The following is an 18,531-nucleotide window of genomic DNA, read 5'->3' as shown; positions in this document are numbered from 1 at the left end:
GCGAGGTGCCCGACGGGCACTGCCTTATGTTACCCCCACGGCAACCCTGATGTTGCTCTGTCATTATCCTAATTTACAGATGAGGACACTGTGGCTCAGAGAGGGGCAGTGACGTGCCCAAGGCCACACAGCAGGTCCAGGTGGCAGCGCAGCCAGCATGTTCTCTGAGCACGACCACCACTGCCTCAGACGCCCAGTGTCCCAAGTGTCGCTTTTATGCACAACTGGAAAGAGCTGTGGGGTTCACAGAAGTCCAGGAACAAAGGCCTGTGAGTTGGAGCCGGGCAGGCCTGAGTCTCGGTCCCAGCTCTGCCACTTCCTCGCTGTGTGACCTCAGGTGAGGCCCGAGAGCCCTCTGAGCCTCAGCATCCTCACCTGTAATTAGGGGACAGCAACAGAACCAGCCTCTGAGTGCTGCTGGGATGAAGAAATGACATAACATGGTGTGTTCCAAGCCCTTGGCTGGGCCCTAACTGGGTCCCCATGGGGACAGGGTCTATGGGTGGGGGCACGGCATCGGGGATGCCAGGACTGGGGACAGGGAGAGCCAGGCCGATGCCACACGTGGGCTTTGGCGTTTAATGGGGGGGATGGAAGAATCCTCAGGGTCCTCCTTGGGGCCAACCCTTTAGACTCCCCTCCCAGTCAGGCTGTGACCGGGCGGCGCAATGGCAACACAGGACCGGGAACCCCGAGCCCCAAGTCACTGCTTTTGGGGCCAAGCCCGTTTCCACATCTCCTGCCCCTTCCTCGGGCTGGGGCGCTCGTGGCTGGGATCAGGGCGCTGGGGACCCGAGGCGGGTTTAGGTCCTGACGCGGGGACCAGGGCTGCGGCTGCCAGGCCACGTACGTACCGTGATGTTGCCGCTTATGTCCGCCTTGATGGGCGTGAACACTGGGGACCCGAGGCAATCTGGGGACAAAACGGGAAGAGAGAGTTAGCTTCCCATCAAGGGAGACATCCAGGAACTCCGGGGCTCCGCATGCAATGTGAGCCGCCCGCTGCCTGCCTTTCCTGCTTCGTTACCCCCGTGGCAGGCTGTCCCAGGCGCCAGGGACATCATGCCACTCAGGGCACCTCACAAGGCCTGGCATGGGGGAAACACACAGGTTCTCTACTAAGCAGGCTCCACGTGGACGTCCCCCTCGAGCCTGAGGACAGACAGCTGTGCTGCCCCAGTCCCCTCTCACTGTCCTCACTGCTGAGTCCAAAAAGTGGGTTCACTAAGCCTGACACACAGCCCCAGGTGCTAAACCCACAGGAGGGAGATGCCAATGCCCATGAGGTTGGGCGGGGGCGAGGGCTGCGGGAGGAGCTTCTGCCAGGCCAAATTCCACCCCGGGTGAGGACTGCCTGAGGCTAGGAGTTCGAGACCAGCCTGAGCAAGGGTGAGGCCCCCATCTCTACTAAAAATAGAAAAATTAGCCAGGTGTAGTGTCACGAGCCTGTATTCCCAGCTACTCGGGAGGCTGAGGCAGGAGGATCGCTTGAGCCCAGGAGCTTGAGGCTACAGGCAGCTATGATGATACCACTGCACTCTAGCCCGGGCAACATAGTGAGACCCATCTAAAAAAAAAAAAAAAAAAACAAAAATAAAATCATGCCATTGAACGCACTTAGCAGAGTGCCCAGTGCATGGTGAACACTCAATAAATGGACTTTAATCATTGTTATGACTTTGTCTCATTACTAGGGTCAGGCTTTGTGGTCCAGCAAATGCCACCATGCGTGGAAGCCACCAGGTTCCCCAGAGCCTCTGCTGAGTGAGAATCATACCTGGCCTGTGCCCTGTGTCCCCTGCTGGTCTCCACTCTCCTCCTAAGGTCCCTCCTTGGGCCTGGGCAGCTGCCTTGCCCTGCTGCAGGCTCTGGGGCTGTCTCCTTTATTTTTTTTTTTCTTTCTTTTTTTTTTTTGCGTGTCATCCTTGCACAGGGGCCATGCTAATCTTCTCTGTATCGTTCCAATTTTAGTATACGTGCTGCCGAAGCGAGCACCTGTCTCCTTTAGGCGACAGAGCCTCCCTCCAATGCCTGTGGGGGCAAATCTCCCCCTAGGGTGGCCCTGTCAGAAGCTGCTCAGAGGTGCTGGGCCAGTGGTACAGGCAGCCTGGTCCTGGGTGCTCTGGTCCCTAGACAGGCCTGCCAGGAGCATCAAAGAGGTGCCTACTCCACCCCACCCTTTAATCTTATATGATGTGTCACTGACTTGAGCTCTGAGACAACAGGGACCAGGTTGCCCCGGTTCCCTGCTATGCCCCTAGCACCCAGCCGGTGCCTGACGTCGGGAGGTGCCTGGATGACATCTGTGGAATGAATGGGTGGCAGGATTGTGAGGAACGTGGCATCTATTGGTGTATTGCCCTGCCAGGTTCTTTGCCTGCGAATCCTCTTTAGTTCAGACCGACCCAGCCCAGTGGTTTTAAGCAACCATCCAACCAAGATGGCAGAGGACACGTGAAGGGACTTGAGCCTCAGTTTCCCTGCTTGTACGATGGGAACCCTAGCAGGACATTCTCTGCAGTGTTGCTGTGAGGGGCAGACGCGTCCCATGAGCAAGGTGACTGTTCAGAGGAAAGCAGGCCTTGGGGACAATCGTCGGCCACGGGTGGTTTATTAGCTTTTCTCAATGACTTGGGTCATTCAATGTGCATTTCAGAGATGCAGAAAAATGTTATTTGGTGTCGTTGGCTCTGAAAATGGCTCTCGTGCAGTGCTGGGGGGCCCCGCCCCGGTGGCGGGGAGAAAGGCTTTTTGTTCTGTGTTCTCCTGACAGTGCGTTCCGAGGGTCACGAGGCCGCCGTGCTCAGCAGCAGCTGGGCCCCCACAGCAGCTATCATTGTGTGTCGTGGCCACCACCCAGGGCCAGAGCTTCGCTCAACTGCAGGGGAAGAGCGCGGTGCCCCGAGTGCACTCCTGAGGCTGAAGCCCAGCACAAGCAGAGAGGGGTGGCGAGAGGGACCCCAGAAGAGAGGGGAGGGGAGGCGATGTGGGGGCTGCGAACGTGACCCCAGAATCCGCTTCCATGCCACACGAGTGAGTGCCAGGAACTCAGACACCATCACAGAGCCAAGGCTGGTTCCGCTACACCCTCACCTTTCTTTCTAGAATGTTTCCATCTGTTCGTGTGAACTCAAGGAAAACTCTGACATCTTAGGATGATTTTAATTCCCAAGCACACGGTGGCCTTTCTGTTAATAACAGTTTAAATTCTAGCTTGTGCCTGCCCTGGGTAGAGCACGACACAACTCTACCGGGTTACCCAGCCTCACCTTTCCTATAGAATGCAGCCCTGCCCCAGAATGACCCGTCTTGTTTGACCAGTTTTGCAGTTACCCCAGACTTGTTTATTTTTTATTTTTTAATTATTGTCAGCAAACAGGCTCTTTAAAATGCCACCCAGAGCCTGTCTGCCTGGAGGAAGGGAGGGCACCCGGCGGGTTTTCTAGTTCAGCATCTTCAGATACGCCCACCATGTTATTTCACAGAACCACTCAGATGAGCACAGATTCTAAATACAGCGAAGCCCTGGTGATTGGAACCCCTGGCAAATGGCCCCTGCTGTTTAGTGGAGATTTTCTTCTAGGCATGCTACTCAAGCCAGAAGATATAAGGAAAAGACCAATAAATCTGATTATAAATAACAGAAACTTCCTAGATGGTGCAGGGGGGAAATTCTACCACCAATCAAAGCCAAACAACAAATGGTGGAGGAGGGTGGAGGTGGGAGTAGAGTGTATGTAATAAATATAGCAGATAAAAGGCTATTATCTGGTTGGGCACAGTGGCTCACACCTATAATCCTAGCACTCTGGGAGGCCGAGTCAGGAGGATTGCTTGAGGTCAGGAATTCGAGACCAGCCTAAGTAAGAGAGAGACCTTGTCTCTACAAAAGTAGAAAAATTAGCCAGGCTTGGGTGGTGTGTGCCTGTGGTCCCAGCTACTTGGGAAGCTGAGGCAGGAGGATTGCTTGAGCCCAGGAGTTTGAGGTTACTGTGAGCTATGATGACAGCACTGCACTCTAGCCTGGGTGACAGAGCAAGAGAGACCCTGTCTCAGGAAAAAAAAAAGGCTATTATCCCTAATATGTAAAGAGGTCTTACAAATCAATCAGAAAAAAGCAGTCCTATAGGACAATGGGCAATTCACAGAAGAAATGAAAAGATGCTTAATCTCAGTAATAAAAAGAAAATAAAATTAAAACAGTGAAATGTCTTTCATCTACCAAATAATTTTATGAACACAGCAATCTTCTCTAGTTCAACCATTCTGGATGGAACTCATCAAAATGTAACACAAATGTTCCTGCTTTCGTGCAAAAAGCCAATTGTAACTTTCTAAGCAGGGTCATCGTCAAAACTACGAATTATGGTAAAGGTGTGATCCAGTAATGTCACAGGCCCCCTCAAACCTTCATTAAATGGCTCTAGACAGTGTGTCTTCAGGTTTTTAGGACAACTTTGTGTATTTCTAAAAAACTCCTCTTGATGGTTGATGGCTACTTTGTCTGCAGTGCTTCGATTTTGCTAGATACTTAAAAAGCAAACAGCTAACAGTGTCAGCATCACCTGCAAATAAGAGGAGACAGAAACCAAGCAGAGGTTTCACGCATGGCCTCTGTGACAATTCTGTCTGGACAAGGGCCATCCTGGGCTTCCTGCCTGGGTCCCTGCCACAATTCAGATGGGTGACATTGCCCAGAAAGCAGAATTCCCCGTGAGCCAGCAGTCATCATATGCCACACAGAATCAGCAGCCTCATTTCCTCATTTCCTAACCACAGCAGAGTTGCAGAGTACTGGTCGCTATGCTCTGAGCAAGACCATGGAACACATCTGGAAATTTCCACCCAAGCTGCCCCTTCCTGTCTGCCTCTTCAAACCACTGCCTCTCAACAACAGGTGATGTTCCCGATGTCGGACGACAAGGTGACCGCCCTGACCCACGCTCTCATTTCATCTCAGGAATAATTTTCATTCAGGAACAAAAAGCACCCAGTTTTTAAGATGCACAGCTTCACTTTCAGCCTGTGTGATTCAGAAGGGGCCGCACCTAACCCGATTCATAAATAATTATTTCCAAAAAGGAAGGACAGGATGCCTGTGTCGCCGTGCCAGCGGCCTGGTGTGGGCAGGTTCTAATTCAAATTCAATGTTTTTCCTCATAGCTGGATAATAAAGTCCAGCTGTTAAACACATGGGGCAGGTTAACTTTACACGTCCTGGGTTACAAGGATCATAATGGGAGACACTCAAATTACAGCTGATGGAGATGAATCATTTATTAATCAGGGGTGGGGGTTATCACAGATCAATTTGCAGTGAGGCCTATTTTTAAGGATAAGAACCCTGAGAATGCCCACATTCCTAAAACTGGTTCCTGCTCTCACTTCTACTATTTAAAGAGGACGGAATGTTTACAAAATAATTTAAAATACTGCTATAAAAACTGCCCCTCTATGACATGCCGATGCCTTGTCCACAGTTGCCCTGATCAGCAAAAGACAGCCTTGAACTGGGAATGCAGCTGGGGAAATTACTTCTCTTACTTGCTGTGGGGCCTGGGAGAAATCAGTTAACCTTTCTGAGCCACAGTTTCCTCATTCGTAAAATAGCTAATGATGGACCCCTCCTCACAGGGTTGTTGTGAGGCTTAAATGAGGTTGTATAAATAAAGGGCTTAGCACAGTTTCTGGCACCTAGTAAATGCTCAATAAAAAAGGAGGTATTTATTATTTATGCTTATTATCATAAATGAGGATATAAATTTTATCATCTTCATCTTTCCCAACAGGCAAAGCTTTCCTTTAGAGAGGAAATCCAGAAAATAATGATTCCAATGATTAAGAAATCAAAGGAGAAAGAAAGGATGGTTTCCACAGAGCAGCAGGCAGCAGTTCCCAACCTTTTTGGCACCAGGGACCAGTTTCATGGAAGATAATTTTTCCATGGACTGTCGGGGGGTGAGGGTGGTTTCAGGACGATTCAAGCACATTGCATTTATTGTGCAGTCAAACCTCTCTGCTAATGATAATCTGTATTTGCAGCCGCTCCGCAGTGCTAGCATCACTGCCTCAGCTCCACCTCAGATCGTCAGGCATTAGATTCTCATAAGGAGTGTGCAACCTAGATCCCTCGCGTGCAGTTTACAGTGGGGTTCACGCTCCTATGAGAATCTAAAGCCGCTGCTGATCTGACAGGAGGCGGCGCTTATGCGGTGATGCGAGTGATGGGGAGCGGCTGCAAATACAGATGAAGCTTCCCACGCTCCCCCACCGCTCCCCTCCTGCTGTGCAGCCCGGTTCCTAACAGGCCAGGGACCAGCACCGATCCACGGCCCGGGGAGTTGAGGGCTATAACCACAGAGCATCGTGTGTCATAAAAAAATTCTAAAAAATAAAAAAGAGAAGGTGGAAGGAGAGCAAGAGCGATTGATTGATATGGGTAAAATCAGCAGAAATCTTCCAGTCATGAAATAATGACTTCAATTGCATTCCAGACCATTCAAACAGAGATCTCAGAAGGGAGTGAAGTAGGGAAGTTGGAGGAACAGCAATGCCGAAGCTGAATCGTTTCTGCGCACGGGGAAGTGTGAGTCGGCTGCTTAACCACCGGGGCAGAAAGCAGAGCTTTTTACAGAACCCTGGAGAGGGATGACCCGCTGCCATGACTTTGAAAAGCTCAGATACAGTTAACACTCTTAACAATAAAAAAAGGGGGGGGCACGTGGACAAGTAACACCGTAAGAATGTAATAAAAGGAATTAACATACACCAGGGCAGGTTTTTAAACGGAAACAATGAAGCCTAAGACTAGAACCCAGCATTTCCATTCTAACAAGCTCACTGAAGTAAGCACATTGTCAGGCCAGACAGAAATTTTCTATTATTTCCCCTCCCCCACAAACGGCACAAAAGGGAGGAGGGGGCCCGTTTCTGCCCTAGAACAAGGACTTCCAGCATCTTCCCGTTTCCCGATGTGGTGTGGGCCTGCGACAGGGCGGGACCTGCTTCACAGCCTGTGGGCCCCTTGCTAGCTTTGTAACCTGGTCCACCTCAGTTTCCTCGTCTGTAAAATGGTGCCTCTTCCTCCTATTCAGTACGGTCGTCATGAGGATTAGAAATGAGTTACTGCCTAGTTCCATGCTTGACCCTAGGAGCCACTCAACATTGGGGCTGCGTGAGCTATGATCAGGGTCAAGTTTACAAAGCCCTTTGCCATGAATTCTTCCATTCCCTTTCACTTTGACATTGGCTGAACACCTACGCTCTGCTGGGTCCCGGGAGGGCCCCCACTTCTGCCCCTAAGGGATTCACAGTGCAGCATTGCCCCTCCAGGCCCCCCTGTGCGGCTGATGAGGGAGGGGCTGGACAAGTTAGCCAGCAACAGCGCACATGCCATTGGTCTGTCATCTGCATGGGCCTTGGGGCCTTATGAAGGAGGGGGCTGGAGAGATTCCTGACTTATTAAGCAGCCAGGCAGCTGGCCCGATGCCCTGGCAGTCGGTCACCAAGACCCAGAGGTGGCTTCTTTTTGGCAGATCGCTGTTTCCCAAGGGCTGTATGGTAAGAGATTCAGTCCCTTAAAGGCCTAGGGTGTCCATCCCACCTGCGCAAGGATGTGCCGACTCCAGGCCTGAGCACCAAAATCACTTTGTGGGCTCACCTCTACTGACCCTCCTGAGGGTTCTATTTCCCCGTTTTACAGCCGGGGCCTCGGGCTGGGGCGGGGGAAGTCCTTGTGCGTGGAAAAGCCCCGTGGAACTCAAGCTCAGGCTGGCTCGGCTTGATGTGAACGTCCTTATTTCTTTCCACTCACCTGTCCACGTGTTCAGGGCCCAGATGTCAGAGAAAAACAATCAGGTTCAAAGTGACTTCTCCCTTCTGAGAGTCAAAAACAGCCAACTCATGGGCTGTTCTGCAGATTGATGGGAAAATGCAACAGGGCAGGTGGCAGCCCTCTTTCCAGATTGTCCCCGGGCCAGGTGGGCTCATGAGCGTGACCAGCGCGATGCCAGTACACAGCAGGTGCTCCTGAGGGCTAACCAGCCTCACTCACTGCTTGCGAATGCACCTCCAACTGATGACAGGGGTCTGCAGGCAGTTTCGAAATCGTAAAAACCACTGCAGAAAGTGTCTGGCTTCTTCCCCCACCCAAGACACTGTTTCTTCCTCCCAGCGTCTTCCCAGGCACACAGGCCACACCCCGGCCCCACGGAACCCAGTTCTCAGCGCTCAACCAAAATGCTAGCTAACCTGCCGTGTCAGCACAGTTAATACCGTTTCTTGTCTGCCTTTCTTGGGATATTCTATGCAAACACACAAACAAACATTTATTTGTATTAAATTTAAAAAAACAAAACATTGCAGGGCTGGGGTGGGAGGGTGCTTCTGATTTACAGATCAAAGGGTACAGGTGGGGCTGGTTCCCAGGCAATTAGCCCGATGTCCCAACTAAAGGAAAAACCAACTTATCTGGGGTTTCCACACATAAGTCATTCTAATTTGCATTCAAATAAGCAGCAATTATGGGCCCATCCTGGCGGGCCCATTATGAGTTACACACCTCAGAGAAAACCTGCATATCTGGTTCGTGGCTTCCATGCCACTTGTCATGTGGACAGGTCACCACAGTGTCAGTAGAGCCACTGAATTTCCTCAGCGGTCAACCAGGCTGGCTCCACCGGGGGTCTTCTCCTGTACTGGAGAGGAAGCCAGGACAGCAGGCAGGCATGAGAGCAAGAGCACTGCATAAGGAGTCCAGAGGCCTGAGTTCTAGTCTTGCTCTATAGGTCACTCATTGGCTGTGTGACCCTGGGCAAGTCACTTAACCTCTCTGGTCTAGGTTTTTAGGCTGTAAAACAAAAGGATAATTCAGTGCTTCCAGGCTGCCACAGGCCCCCCAAAATAGAACAAGCACTGAACCAAAAGTGATGGAAAGCCACTCTTTCTGGGTTCACTCTAGGACTATGTAATGAGTGCCAGGTACCTGTTAGGCCAGATTCTACAGATAGCCATCTAAGAAAGACAAGAAACATGAATGAAGAAAAATCACCCCCAGAATTTGGATCTTAAGAACTGAGAGGTGATTAGCTGGGCATGATGGCGAGTGCCTATAGTCCCAGCTACTCGGGAGGCTGAGGCAGGAGGATCACTTGAGCCCAGGAGTTTGGGGTTGCAGTGAGCTATGATGACACCACTGCATGCTAGCCCAGGGTGACAGAGCGAGACACTGTATCAAAAAACAACATGACCTTCAGCTCCTCCACCTCTGGTTTCTCCCTAAACAGTGAGAGCAAACGGGTGTCATCTCAAGCACCAACTCCAACCGGCCTGGAGTGGTTGTGTTAAGATGGAGGCTGCATCTAGTCTCAAGAGGGAAAATAGTATCATGATTGATTAATTATGTCTGCCACAGGCACAGGATATGAAAAGGGTTACGTATTTTAATTTAGTCATGCATTTTAATTCATAAAGCAATAGAAAGGCAAAGCATCTTCAGCAAGAACTCAGAAGAATGGAAATGGAACTAGAAGCATTCATTCAGCACATACTACTAGCTCACGAAGTGCTGGCACTAAAATAGCTCAAAATCACATAATGTGACAGGTTCCATGGGAGCTCAAGGGAGTCAGGAAAGACTTTCTGGAGAAGGTGACCACTAAGCTGATTCCTTAAGGATAAGTGGAACCCAGCCAGGCAAATGGAAGGTAAAAAAGGAGGAAAAGGAAGGCAAAGGGGGCTGGAAAATGGAGTGGTCCACCAGGCAGAGGGACTGCCATGGGTAAAGCTCTGGAGGCAAGTGATGGCATGGTGCCGTGTGTGGGGCTGCAAGCCATTTAGAAAAGCTACAGCACAGATTTCAAGATGGGGTAATAGGGAGCTACTGAGGCTTCTAGGCAGGGAGTGGCAAGACTAAATGACATCTAAGTGTCCCCATCTCTGCCCTCCAATTGTTTTTTTTCCCCTTCCATGCTCAGCCAGGACCTCCAGTTGTTAATGCTCTAGAATAGCTGCAAAAATGACCTAAAAAATGAGACAGCAGGCCTCACAGAAGTCAGTCTTGCAAACTGATCATTCAGGTGAGATCTGATTACTGGGTCAAGGTAAGAGAAAGAAGATGGACAAAGGGCTGGCCTCTAAGTGGATGTAGTAAAACCTGTACCACTCGAAAGATTCCGACTGGAGATACAGAGGAGGGGCCAGTCCAAGACGTGGATGCTGTAAACCCGCAGGCAGGAGGCTGACTTGCAGCCCACGCCCACTGAAGCAGAAAGACTCCACCTTCACCAAGCCCAACCGATTCCGTCTGACAAGGGTTTAAGAAATGTGGTTCCCAGCACCAATAAAAGGGGGGAATAAGAAAAAAAAAATGTGGCTACTCTTCAATCCAGCAATTTCACTGCTAAAAATGAGAAATAGGCCGGGCGCAGTGGCTCACACCTGTAATCCTAGCACTCCAGGAGGCCAAGGCGGGTGGATCACTTGAGGTCAGGAGTTCGAGACCAGCCTGAGCAAGAGCGAGACCCCCGTCTCTACTAAAAATAGAAAGAAATTAGCTGAACAACTAAAAATATATAGAAAAAAAAAATTAGCCAGGCATGGTGGTGCATGCCTGTAGTCCCAGCTACTTGGGAGGCTGAGGCAGGAGGATCACTTGAGCCCAGGAGTTTGAGGTTGCTGTGAGCTAGGCTGACACCACGGCACTCTAGCCTGGGCATCAGAGTGAGACTCTGTCTCAAAAAAAAAAAATAACAAAAATGACAAATAACCAAAGAAGTGTGCACAGAAACATGCACAAGGATGTTCACTGCAGCACTGTTTACCAGAGCAAAAAATAAGCAGCAAAGTGAATGTCTAACGGTAGGGGATTAGTTAAATAAATTCCAGCCACATTGAAACAATAGAATCCCAAGCAGCTACAAATAATGATGATTGATGTGAAAAGATGACCATGCTATACTGTTAGAAAGAAAAGCAGGTTATATTTATTTTTTTTAAAGACAGATGTAAATGAGTCTGGAAGGAAAACACTCTGAAATGCCAGCAGAGTCTTTCTTTAAAACCCTACTACAGAAGGTTGTGAAAGGATTAAGTGGCCTAATCTACATAGAGTACTTGGCACATAGTAAGTGCTCAAAACACAACGGGGAGCTTTTTATATAGCATTTGTTTTTGCTCAGTTTTCCTTCAATCAACAGATCTTCCTTGCAGAATTAAATACTTTTTAAAACCACAGCTTTCAGCTATTTGGCATATTTTTATCTACAGCAACGGTTCTCACCCAGAGGTGATTTTGTGTCTCTGGAGATAGTTGTGGTGGTCACAACTTGGGGAGAAGGGGGTGCTACTGGCCTCTGTTAGGTAGCAGCCAGCGATGCTGCTAAACATCTTATCATGCACAGGACAGCGTCCCCCACCACAAAGAATGATCTGGCCCCAAATGTTGGTGGTGCCGTGGTGGAAAAACACTGATTTGGAGGAAACTGTCACTGCGATGCCTTTCAGACACCTTGCATGTGTCACCCCAGATCTGCTCCATTCGAGAGACACAAAGCCTACCCGGGATCATCCGGGTAACTAGACACTCCCAAGATCTAGACAGAGTCCCTACTTTAGAGCTGACAGCGGATCCTGATCACCCACCGAGTCCTGGGGAAAAGTCACTGGTGGAAGATGACTCCTAAAGCTTGAGTCTTAAACCCTCAGGAGAAATTCTCTCCCTAAAAGAGCATAATGGTTGAAGAGGGATTATCACTTTTTTTTTAGAGTGCTAAGAATTATCCTCTTTGGTGAACAGTAAACAGCTCTGATGGGCAGAGAGCCCTGTGGTGTTTAACCCTTTGTGGGCCGACCCCACTGAGGCTTCTGTATAAATGGTGCTTCTGTCAACAGATGTGACAGCCCACAGCACAGGGACTGCGGCAAAGACAAGGGTCCTTTGAGACCAGGGAAAGGGAGGAGGGCACGCTCTTTAGCCCTGGCACCAGCTTGCTGCTGGCTCCAGCTTGCCACCGCCCTTTTTCCTCTAAAAGCAGCCAGATGATCGCATTGAATGGTGGTGTCCCCAAACGCAGAAGGGACGTGCGGCCTTGCTGAAGACAAGCGAAGAAAAGGCCACAGAGCTTAACCTGGGGTTTCTCCACCTCGGCACCACTGACATCAGGACTGGACATTCTTTGTTGTGGGGGGCTATCCTGTGCACAGCAGGACAGGATGCGTGCAAGGTCTCTAGGCATTGCCAGATGTCCCCAAAGGGGCCAAAATTGCCTCAGTTGAGAAGCACTGGCTTAAACAGATCCTGATTCCCTGTCCAGGGCAAGCTGGCTCTGGCTGGCAAATATTCATGGAACCAAAGGAAAGAAACAAACAAAACAAAACTATCACAAAATTAAATAATTCCTCAATGCTAAAGCCACTTAGCTCCCTACCTGGAGATTCAGCATTTTCTGAAGATGGTGATACTGATAATAAGAAAGTTCTGTACACTCAACAGCATTGACTGAGCACCTACTATGTGTCAGGCACTGTTCTGGGCACTGGGGACACAGCAGTGGGTGTAAAAGACCACGCCCCTGCTCTCAGCTTGCTCCCCCAGGTCTGAGAAGGATACAAACCAGGCAATTGCTCTCACTCAAACACTGATGAATTACCTGCCATAGGAAGGAACTCCAACTGGAGTCAGGAACAGACAGCGCCACTGCCCCCACAGCAAGACCTATTCGATGCTTACGGCCTCCTCCGTGCTTTACAGACAACACTTTACCTACTCCTCACAGCTAGCCTAGGACATCAGCATCCCCACTTCACAGATGGGGACACTGAGGTTCAAGAGGTAGAGAGGGAGAACTGCGGACTCTACATTAACTACAACCACCCCAAAGCTCATGGCACTGTGGGAAATACCGCCCCCCAACAAGCCCTGATCGCCCGCGACAGGTAAACCAAGTGACTACCCTGGGTCCCAGATCTCTCCAGTCCAATTCAGTCGTAAGGTTTCCGGTTTGTGGGTTGAAGCTGGACTCTGCCCTAGGGGCTGGTATCTTCCTGCAAGGCCACCCAGTGAAGCACCAGGGCAGGGCAGGGCAGGGCAGGGCAGAGTCAGCATGGAAGAGAAGGTTGCACCCTTTACCTGGGACCTAAAAGGCAAAGGGAAGGGGCAGACGGTATTGGCTTCTATTTCCCACTTTCCACCCAGGGCCTGGGCTGGGCTGGGCTGGACAGGGGGAGGGAGGTCCAGGGGGGCCCAAGAAATAGGGTCTGAAACTGGGCTTCCTTCCCAATACTCCCAGGAACTTCTTCAACACGACATAAGGGGGAGGGGTCTTGCTCTTTCAGAGCCCAAACTGAGGGAGGGATTCACGCCAAGCACCCCGTGTCAGATGTCACCTCACAAAGTAGCTGCCCTGACCCGGACCCCTGTCCTAAATGGCGAAAAAACTTCAGGTGGCTTCTCCTAGAAAGGGGAAGTTTCGCAACTCCGTCTTCAAAATCCCCTCCCTGCCTGGCCCCTTCAGGCTTCCCACCCTTGGAGGGGAGGGGAGGTGGGGAGTCCTTGATCTGGAACGTGGGAACTCTGAGGGAAGCAGGGTTCACAGGTCCCGCGAGGGAGCGGCTGGGAGAGTTTAAGGAAAGAAGAGTGTTTATGAAATGGGAGGATGCACTTTATGGTTTTGGGGGGCGGGGGAAGTTGACAACCATTCTGAAAGCGAAGAAGGGAACGATGAGTCAGGCTAAGGATGAAGGACTTTGGGGGAGAAGGGGCGGGATGCTTTGGGGGAGAGGGACGATTGGGGGCAGCAGGAGGGAGTGGAGGATTTGGGGGCATCTGAGGCATATGGAGAGATGTGAGGTGTCTGGGATGTGTGGGAAGAGATGGAGGAGGTGACATGTTCAGGGTAAAGGGGATCTTGGGGGGCTGGGGAAATAGGACTTGGGGTGCCTAGGGGAGAGACGATTTGGGGATGCTCTGGAGGAGGAGGATTCAGGTGTGTCTGGGAGCGCCCAGGGGCAGGGCTGCGGACCAGCTCCCCCCTCCATCCGGGCTCACCGAAGAAGGGCGGCAGGTGGGACACCGCTTCGAGGAAGGGTCCGGTCTCGATCTGCTTGTCCGCGGGCAGCGGCTTCAGCAGGTGCTCGGCCAGCAGCGCCATTTCGGGGTCGAGGCCCGCGGTAATGCCCCAGCCCGCGCCGCGGGCGTCCACGCCGCCCCCCGGGCCGCCGCCGTCACCGCCGGGGCCGTCACCGCCGGGGCCGTCACTGCCGCCTTCCGCGGACTCCGGGGAAGCCAGCGTCGCCACTTCCGCCCGCGCCGCGCCCGCGTAGCCGAGCGCTCAGCGCCGCCCTCCGGCCGAGCGCCTAAGCTGCTCCGCGCGCCGCCCCGCCCCCGCCCGCCGGCGCCCAATCCGCGCCCGCCGCCGCGCCGGCCCGCCCAATCCGCGCCCGCCGCCGTGGGCCTCCGCGCCGCCATTGGCCGGGGGGCGGGGCGAGAGGGAGCGCGCGGTCTGGTGAGTGCCCGTCCGCCCGCGTGAGCCGCTCCCGGGTGAGCGTTCCCCGGGTGTCCCTCCCACCGCCCCCGGCCTGGCCCCGCAACCCGGGCGGGCCGGTTCCCGGCGGCTCCTCGCCGGATGGCAGCGTTGACCTTCCCAGATCGCGGCTCACAGCCCACCCACCAGCCCAGGTTACAGCCCAGCCGAGCCAGCGCTCCTCAGGACCCCTGTCTCCTCCAAACCGGGGCCTGTCCTCCAAAAGCCCCAAGTGACCTATTGGACACTGCTCAGGTCATGGTTCACTTTAGCTGCAACCGACGGGGACGCTTCGTTGCCTGATTCTTCGCCTTCAATGACCTTATGGCTGTTGAACACTGCTTAAGTCACAAGCTGACTCAGCCACTGCCCATCTGCACTCCTGCTCCCTAAAATCTGGGATCCAGTCTGACCCCAGCGGTCTGATGTAACCCACTGGAGCCAGCCCAGTTTATAGTAATAATCCAATTCGACCAGCACCTCACTGGGCGCTTGTTTCCCAAACCTAACCTCACCCCAACAACCCACGGTATACGATTCTCACAACCTTAATCAATTCATCTCAGCCACAACCTACCTAGATGTTCGCGTCCTAAAACCCAGCGCCCAGCATATCCAAAAATCTAACACACCATTGTGGAGAGAGCCTCTTATTCATTCCAAAATAAATATTTGCTGTACCCCTACTGTGTGCCATGCACTGTGCTAGGCATTGAGGACAAAGTGATGAACAGTACAGCAAAATCCCTGCCCTCGCAGAGCTGCTATTCGAGTTGGGGACACAATAATACAATGCAATACACAAAGTGCTAAGACAATTTCAGACGCTGGTGAGGATAAGTGAAGAATATAAAAACAGTATAGTGACAGAGGATGACTAAGGAGATAGGACATTAGGGGCAGTACCTCTGAAGAGGTGACATTTGAGCTGAGACCTGGAGAGGAAGTAGGATACAGCCAGGCCAAAGACTTGGGGTGGAAGGTGCAAAAGCCTTAGGTGGCAAAAAGCCTGGTGTGTGCAAGGAACCAGGGTGACCAGGGTGACCAGGGGAGGGGATGAGAGTGGAGTAAGTGAGGGCAAGAGGTACATGGAATGACAGGAGGTGAGCAGGGGCTGTTGGGTCAGGTAAGGCGTGGCAGAGTTTGGATTTTATAGGAAAGGCAATAAGAAATCACTAGCACAAGAAAATTATCTGCTGAACCTTATTGAACGTATTCAATTTAATCTTTCAGGTGGCAGATGAGAAGAGAAGTTGTTCCAAACGAAGGGCATGACCCAAATAGAATCAGGAAGTGAGAGGCGCTGGGAGAGACAAAGCTAACATCACCTCTTGCTCATAACCCAGACCCTGACATGCCCCATCAAGTCAGATCTCCCACTGATAGGATCCTAAACCATCAACTCCGGTTTGTTCCCACCCCACCCAACCTCACCACCTAGGGCATCCTCTGATACCATCTCCTTGAAGCCTCTCTGGCCCACCCAGCACCCCGACCGAGTGCCAGAACCCCACCCACTTTTTGGACGCCTCCATCAATTCCACAAGGAGATCACAGCCTACATGGGGACCTCTGGCATCAGGCAACACCCTGATTTCTCAACTTGCTCCACTCCAGCGTAACTATTCAGAAACTATGGCTGATACAAGAAGCATCTTGCCATAGAACACAGGCTTGATATGCTGAGATAGATCCTTGCGGGGTTAATGGAGTGTCTTGAAAGTTCCTCCATACATCCATCTACCCGTTCATCCATCCAACAGATGTGTTCAGTGCCTGCCTGCTCTTGCCTTTCCGTAGCTTTTGACAGGGGCCAGGCTGGTAGCATAAATGGAGGCTGTGGGCTAGGTATGACACAATGAGGAGTGGGGACTTTGGAGAACTGGGGTCCCATAGCCCATCTAAAGCACACTATTAGGCTATCACCTGGCCAGTCATTGCCTAGGATCATCAGCTTTTCGTATTCCCCAGGGGAAACCAGAAACCTAGATTTGTAGGTAAAGATTGCTTAATTTTTAAATGTCGGCAACTAATTCAAATTTTAAGAAGACATCGCGTAGGCCACACCAAACATTTCTTTCTTTTTTTCTTTTGACACAATCTCAAGCTTACAGAAAAGTTACAAGTATAGCACAAATAACTTTTTTTTCCTGAACCATCTGAGCATAACTTGGTGACACAGTGCCCCGTCACCCTGCACACTTTAATGTGTATTTCCTCCCAAACAAGGACGTTCCCCTACAGAATCATAATATGCCCGTCAATGCAGGAAATTAACCCCGATGCATGTATCACCTAATTCTCAGACCTTATTCAAAGTTTGTCATTTGTCCCAATAATGTCCTTTGTAGATGAGGGTCCAGTTCAGGACCCCAGTTGTTCAGTTTCTTGAGTCTCCTTCAGTACGGAACAGTTTCTTAGTTTTTCCTGTACAGCAGTGACCTTGACACTTTTGAAGAGGACAAGACAGTTACTTTGTGGAATGTCCCTCAGTTTGGGTTTGCTGGGTGTCTCCTCACAATTAGATTGAGGTTGTGCATCTTAGATTAGATGCAGCTGTGGATTTAGAGCATCACAAATGATTGCAGGAGCGATGCCACTTCCTCACTGTATCATATCAGATGACATATGATTTTGATTTGCCCCATTATTGAAGATCTTAACTTTGATCACTTGAATGAAGGGGTGTCTTCCAGGGTCTCCACTGTAAAGCTGCTCTCTTCCTCTTTGAAATTCCTAAATATTTCACAGGGAAGTACTTTGAGATGAGATAAATACACCAACTGTCATCAAACTTTCCATTTATTTATTTACCTTGTGTGGATTCATGATTCCATGGGTTCAAATCCATTACTATTATGATTTATTTGGGTGCTCAAATTGTCCCAGATTTGGCCTGTGATAGCCTCTCCAAGCTGGCTTCTGTATTTTTTCAACATGTCCCCATTATTCTTTAAGTACTTCCTTACTCTCTGGCACAAGAAATTCCAGAGAAATTCCAGATTTATCTATCTTTTTTTTTTCTGAGACAGGGTCTCACTCTGTCACCCGGGCTAGAATGCAGTGGCATCATCACAGCTCACTGCAACCTCAAACTCCTGACCTCAAGTGATCCTCCTGCCTCAGCCTCGTGAGTAGCTGGGACTACAGGCACAGGCCACCTCCCTTGGCTAATTTTTCTATTTTTTTTAGAGACAGGGGTCTTGCTATTGCTCAGGCTTGTCTTTCACTCCTGGTCTCAAGAAATCCTCCCATCTCAACCTCCCAAAGTGCTAGGATTACAGGCATGAGCCACGGCGCTCGGCCTCTGGACTTAATCTTGTACTTTCCCTCCGCTAGTCCTGAAATCAGCCAGTTCCCCAAAGAGCCTTTCAGGGGAAAATGGTATTTAGCAACCAAGATCTAGATGTGCTCGTTATAGGGGTGTCACTGCTCCTAGATCCTCTCAGTGGACAGAGTTTTATGCACATACACACGCTCGTACATCTAGGTACATGTTTCTACGTATCTATATTGGAAACCATGGTTTTCACCCTGGTAGATCCGATTCCATCTAACGCCACAGGGCTAATTCTACTTCTCTCCCATTCCATGTTGTAGTTCTTCCGCAGCGAGGAACCTGGTGTTCCCATTGTTTTTCCTATGTTTCCTTATTTCGCCATCCGCCCTATGTAACAGTGGTTGGGCCACCACACCTCTCCATGAGTTGCAAACCCCCTCTCCAACTGATTTGCAGGATGAACTTACAATGGAGTTAACTCTAGTGGTTGGGATTGACTCAGTGGGGGCGAGGTATTCACCCTGCAAAGTTTCATCATTTTCCTGAATCAGCTCCACCCAGTGTTAGTAACATCTTCCCCAGCTGAATCACCTGATCCTGCTTACACGGACTGTCTTTTCCCAGTAGCGTCTGTTGGGATGAATAATGTAGGCCAAGTTCCCGGTCTTTGTGACAGTTTATCCTATAAACTCAGCCTCTCCATTGCAGCAAAGTAATAATAACAGTCACAGC

At 50.7% G+C, this 18,531-nt stretch overlaps 1 protein-coding gene and 1 non-coding gene across 3 annotated transcripts in view; both read right to left on the bottom strand.

Annotated features, from left to right (window-relative positions):
- Positions 1–14,298, bottom strand: part of LOC123625887 (glycolipid transfer protein) — a 28,632-nt gene extending 14,334 nt beyond the window's left edge. The window contains exons 1-2 of one of the 2 annotated variants that reach the window (XM_045534587.1): positions 14,045–14,298; positions 855–913 (exon numbers count right to left, since the gene is read on the bottom strand). In XM_045534587.1, the coding sequence (XP_045390543.1) occupies positions 855–913; positions 14,045–14,147 (162 nt within the window). In that variant the 5' untranslated portion in view covers positions 14,148–14,298. The remainder of the gene's footprint in view (positions 1–854; positions 914–14,044) is intronic. The other variant, XM_045534588.1, reaches the window with a different exon arrangement.
- On the bottom strand, positions 1,889–1,995 carry LOC123626310. Its single transcript, XR_006730798.1, has one exon. It is a non-coding gene; the product is annotated as a U6 spliceosomal RNA (small nuclear RNA).
- Positions 14,299–18,531: the final 4,233 nt, after the last annotated feature.

The sequence above is a fragment of the Lemur catta genome, chromosome 21 (genome assembly GCF_020740605.2).
Source record: "Lemur catta isolate mLemCat1 chromosome 21, mLemCat1.pri, whole genome shotgun sequence".
Taxonomy (NCBI): Eukaryota; Metazoa; Chordata; class Mammalia; order Primates; family Lemuridae; genus Lemur; species Lemur catta.
This window is presented reverse-complemented; position numbering and strand designations above follow the sequence as displayed.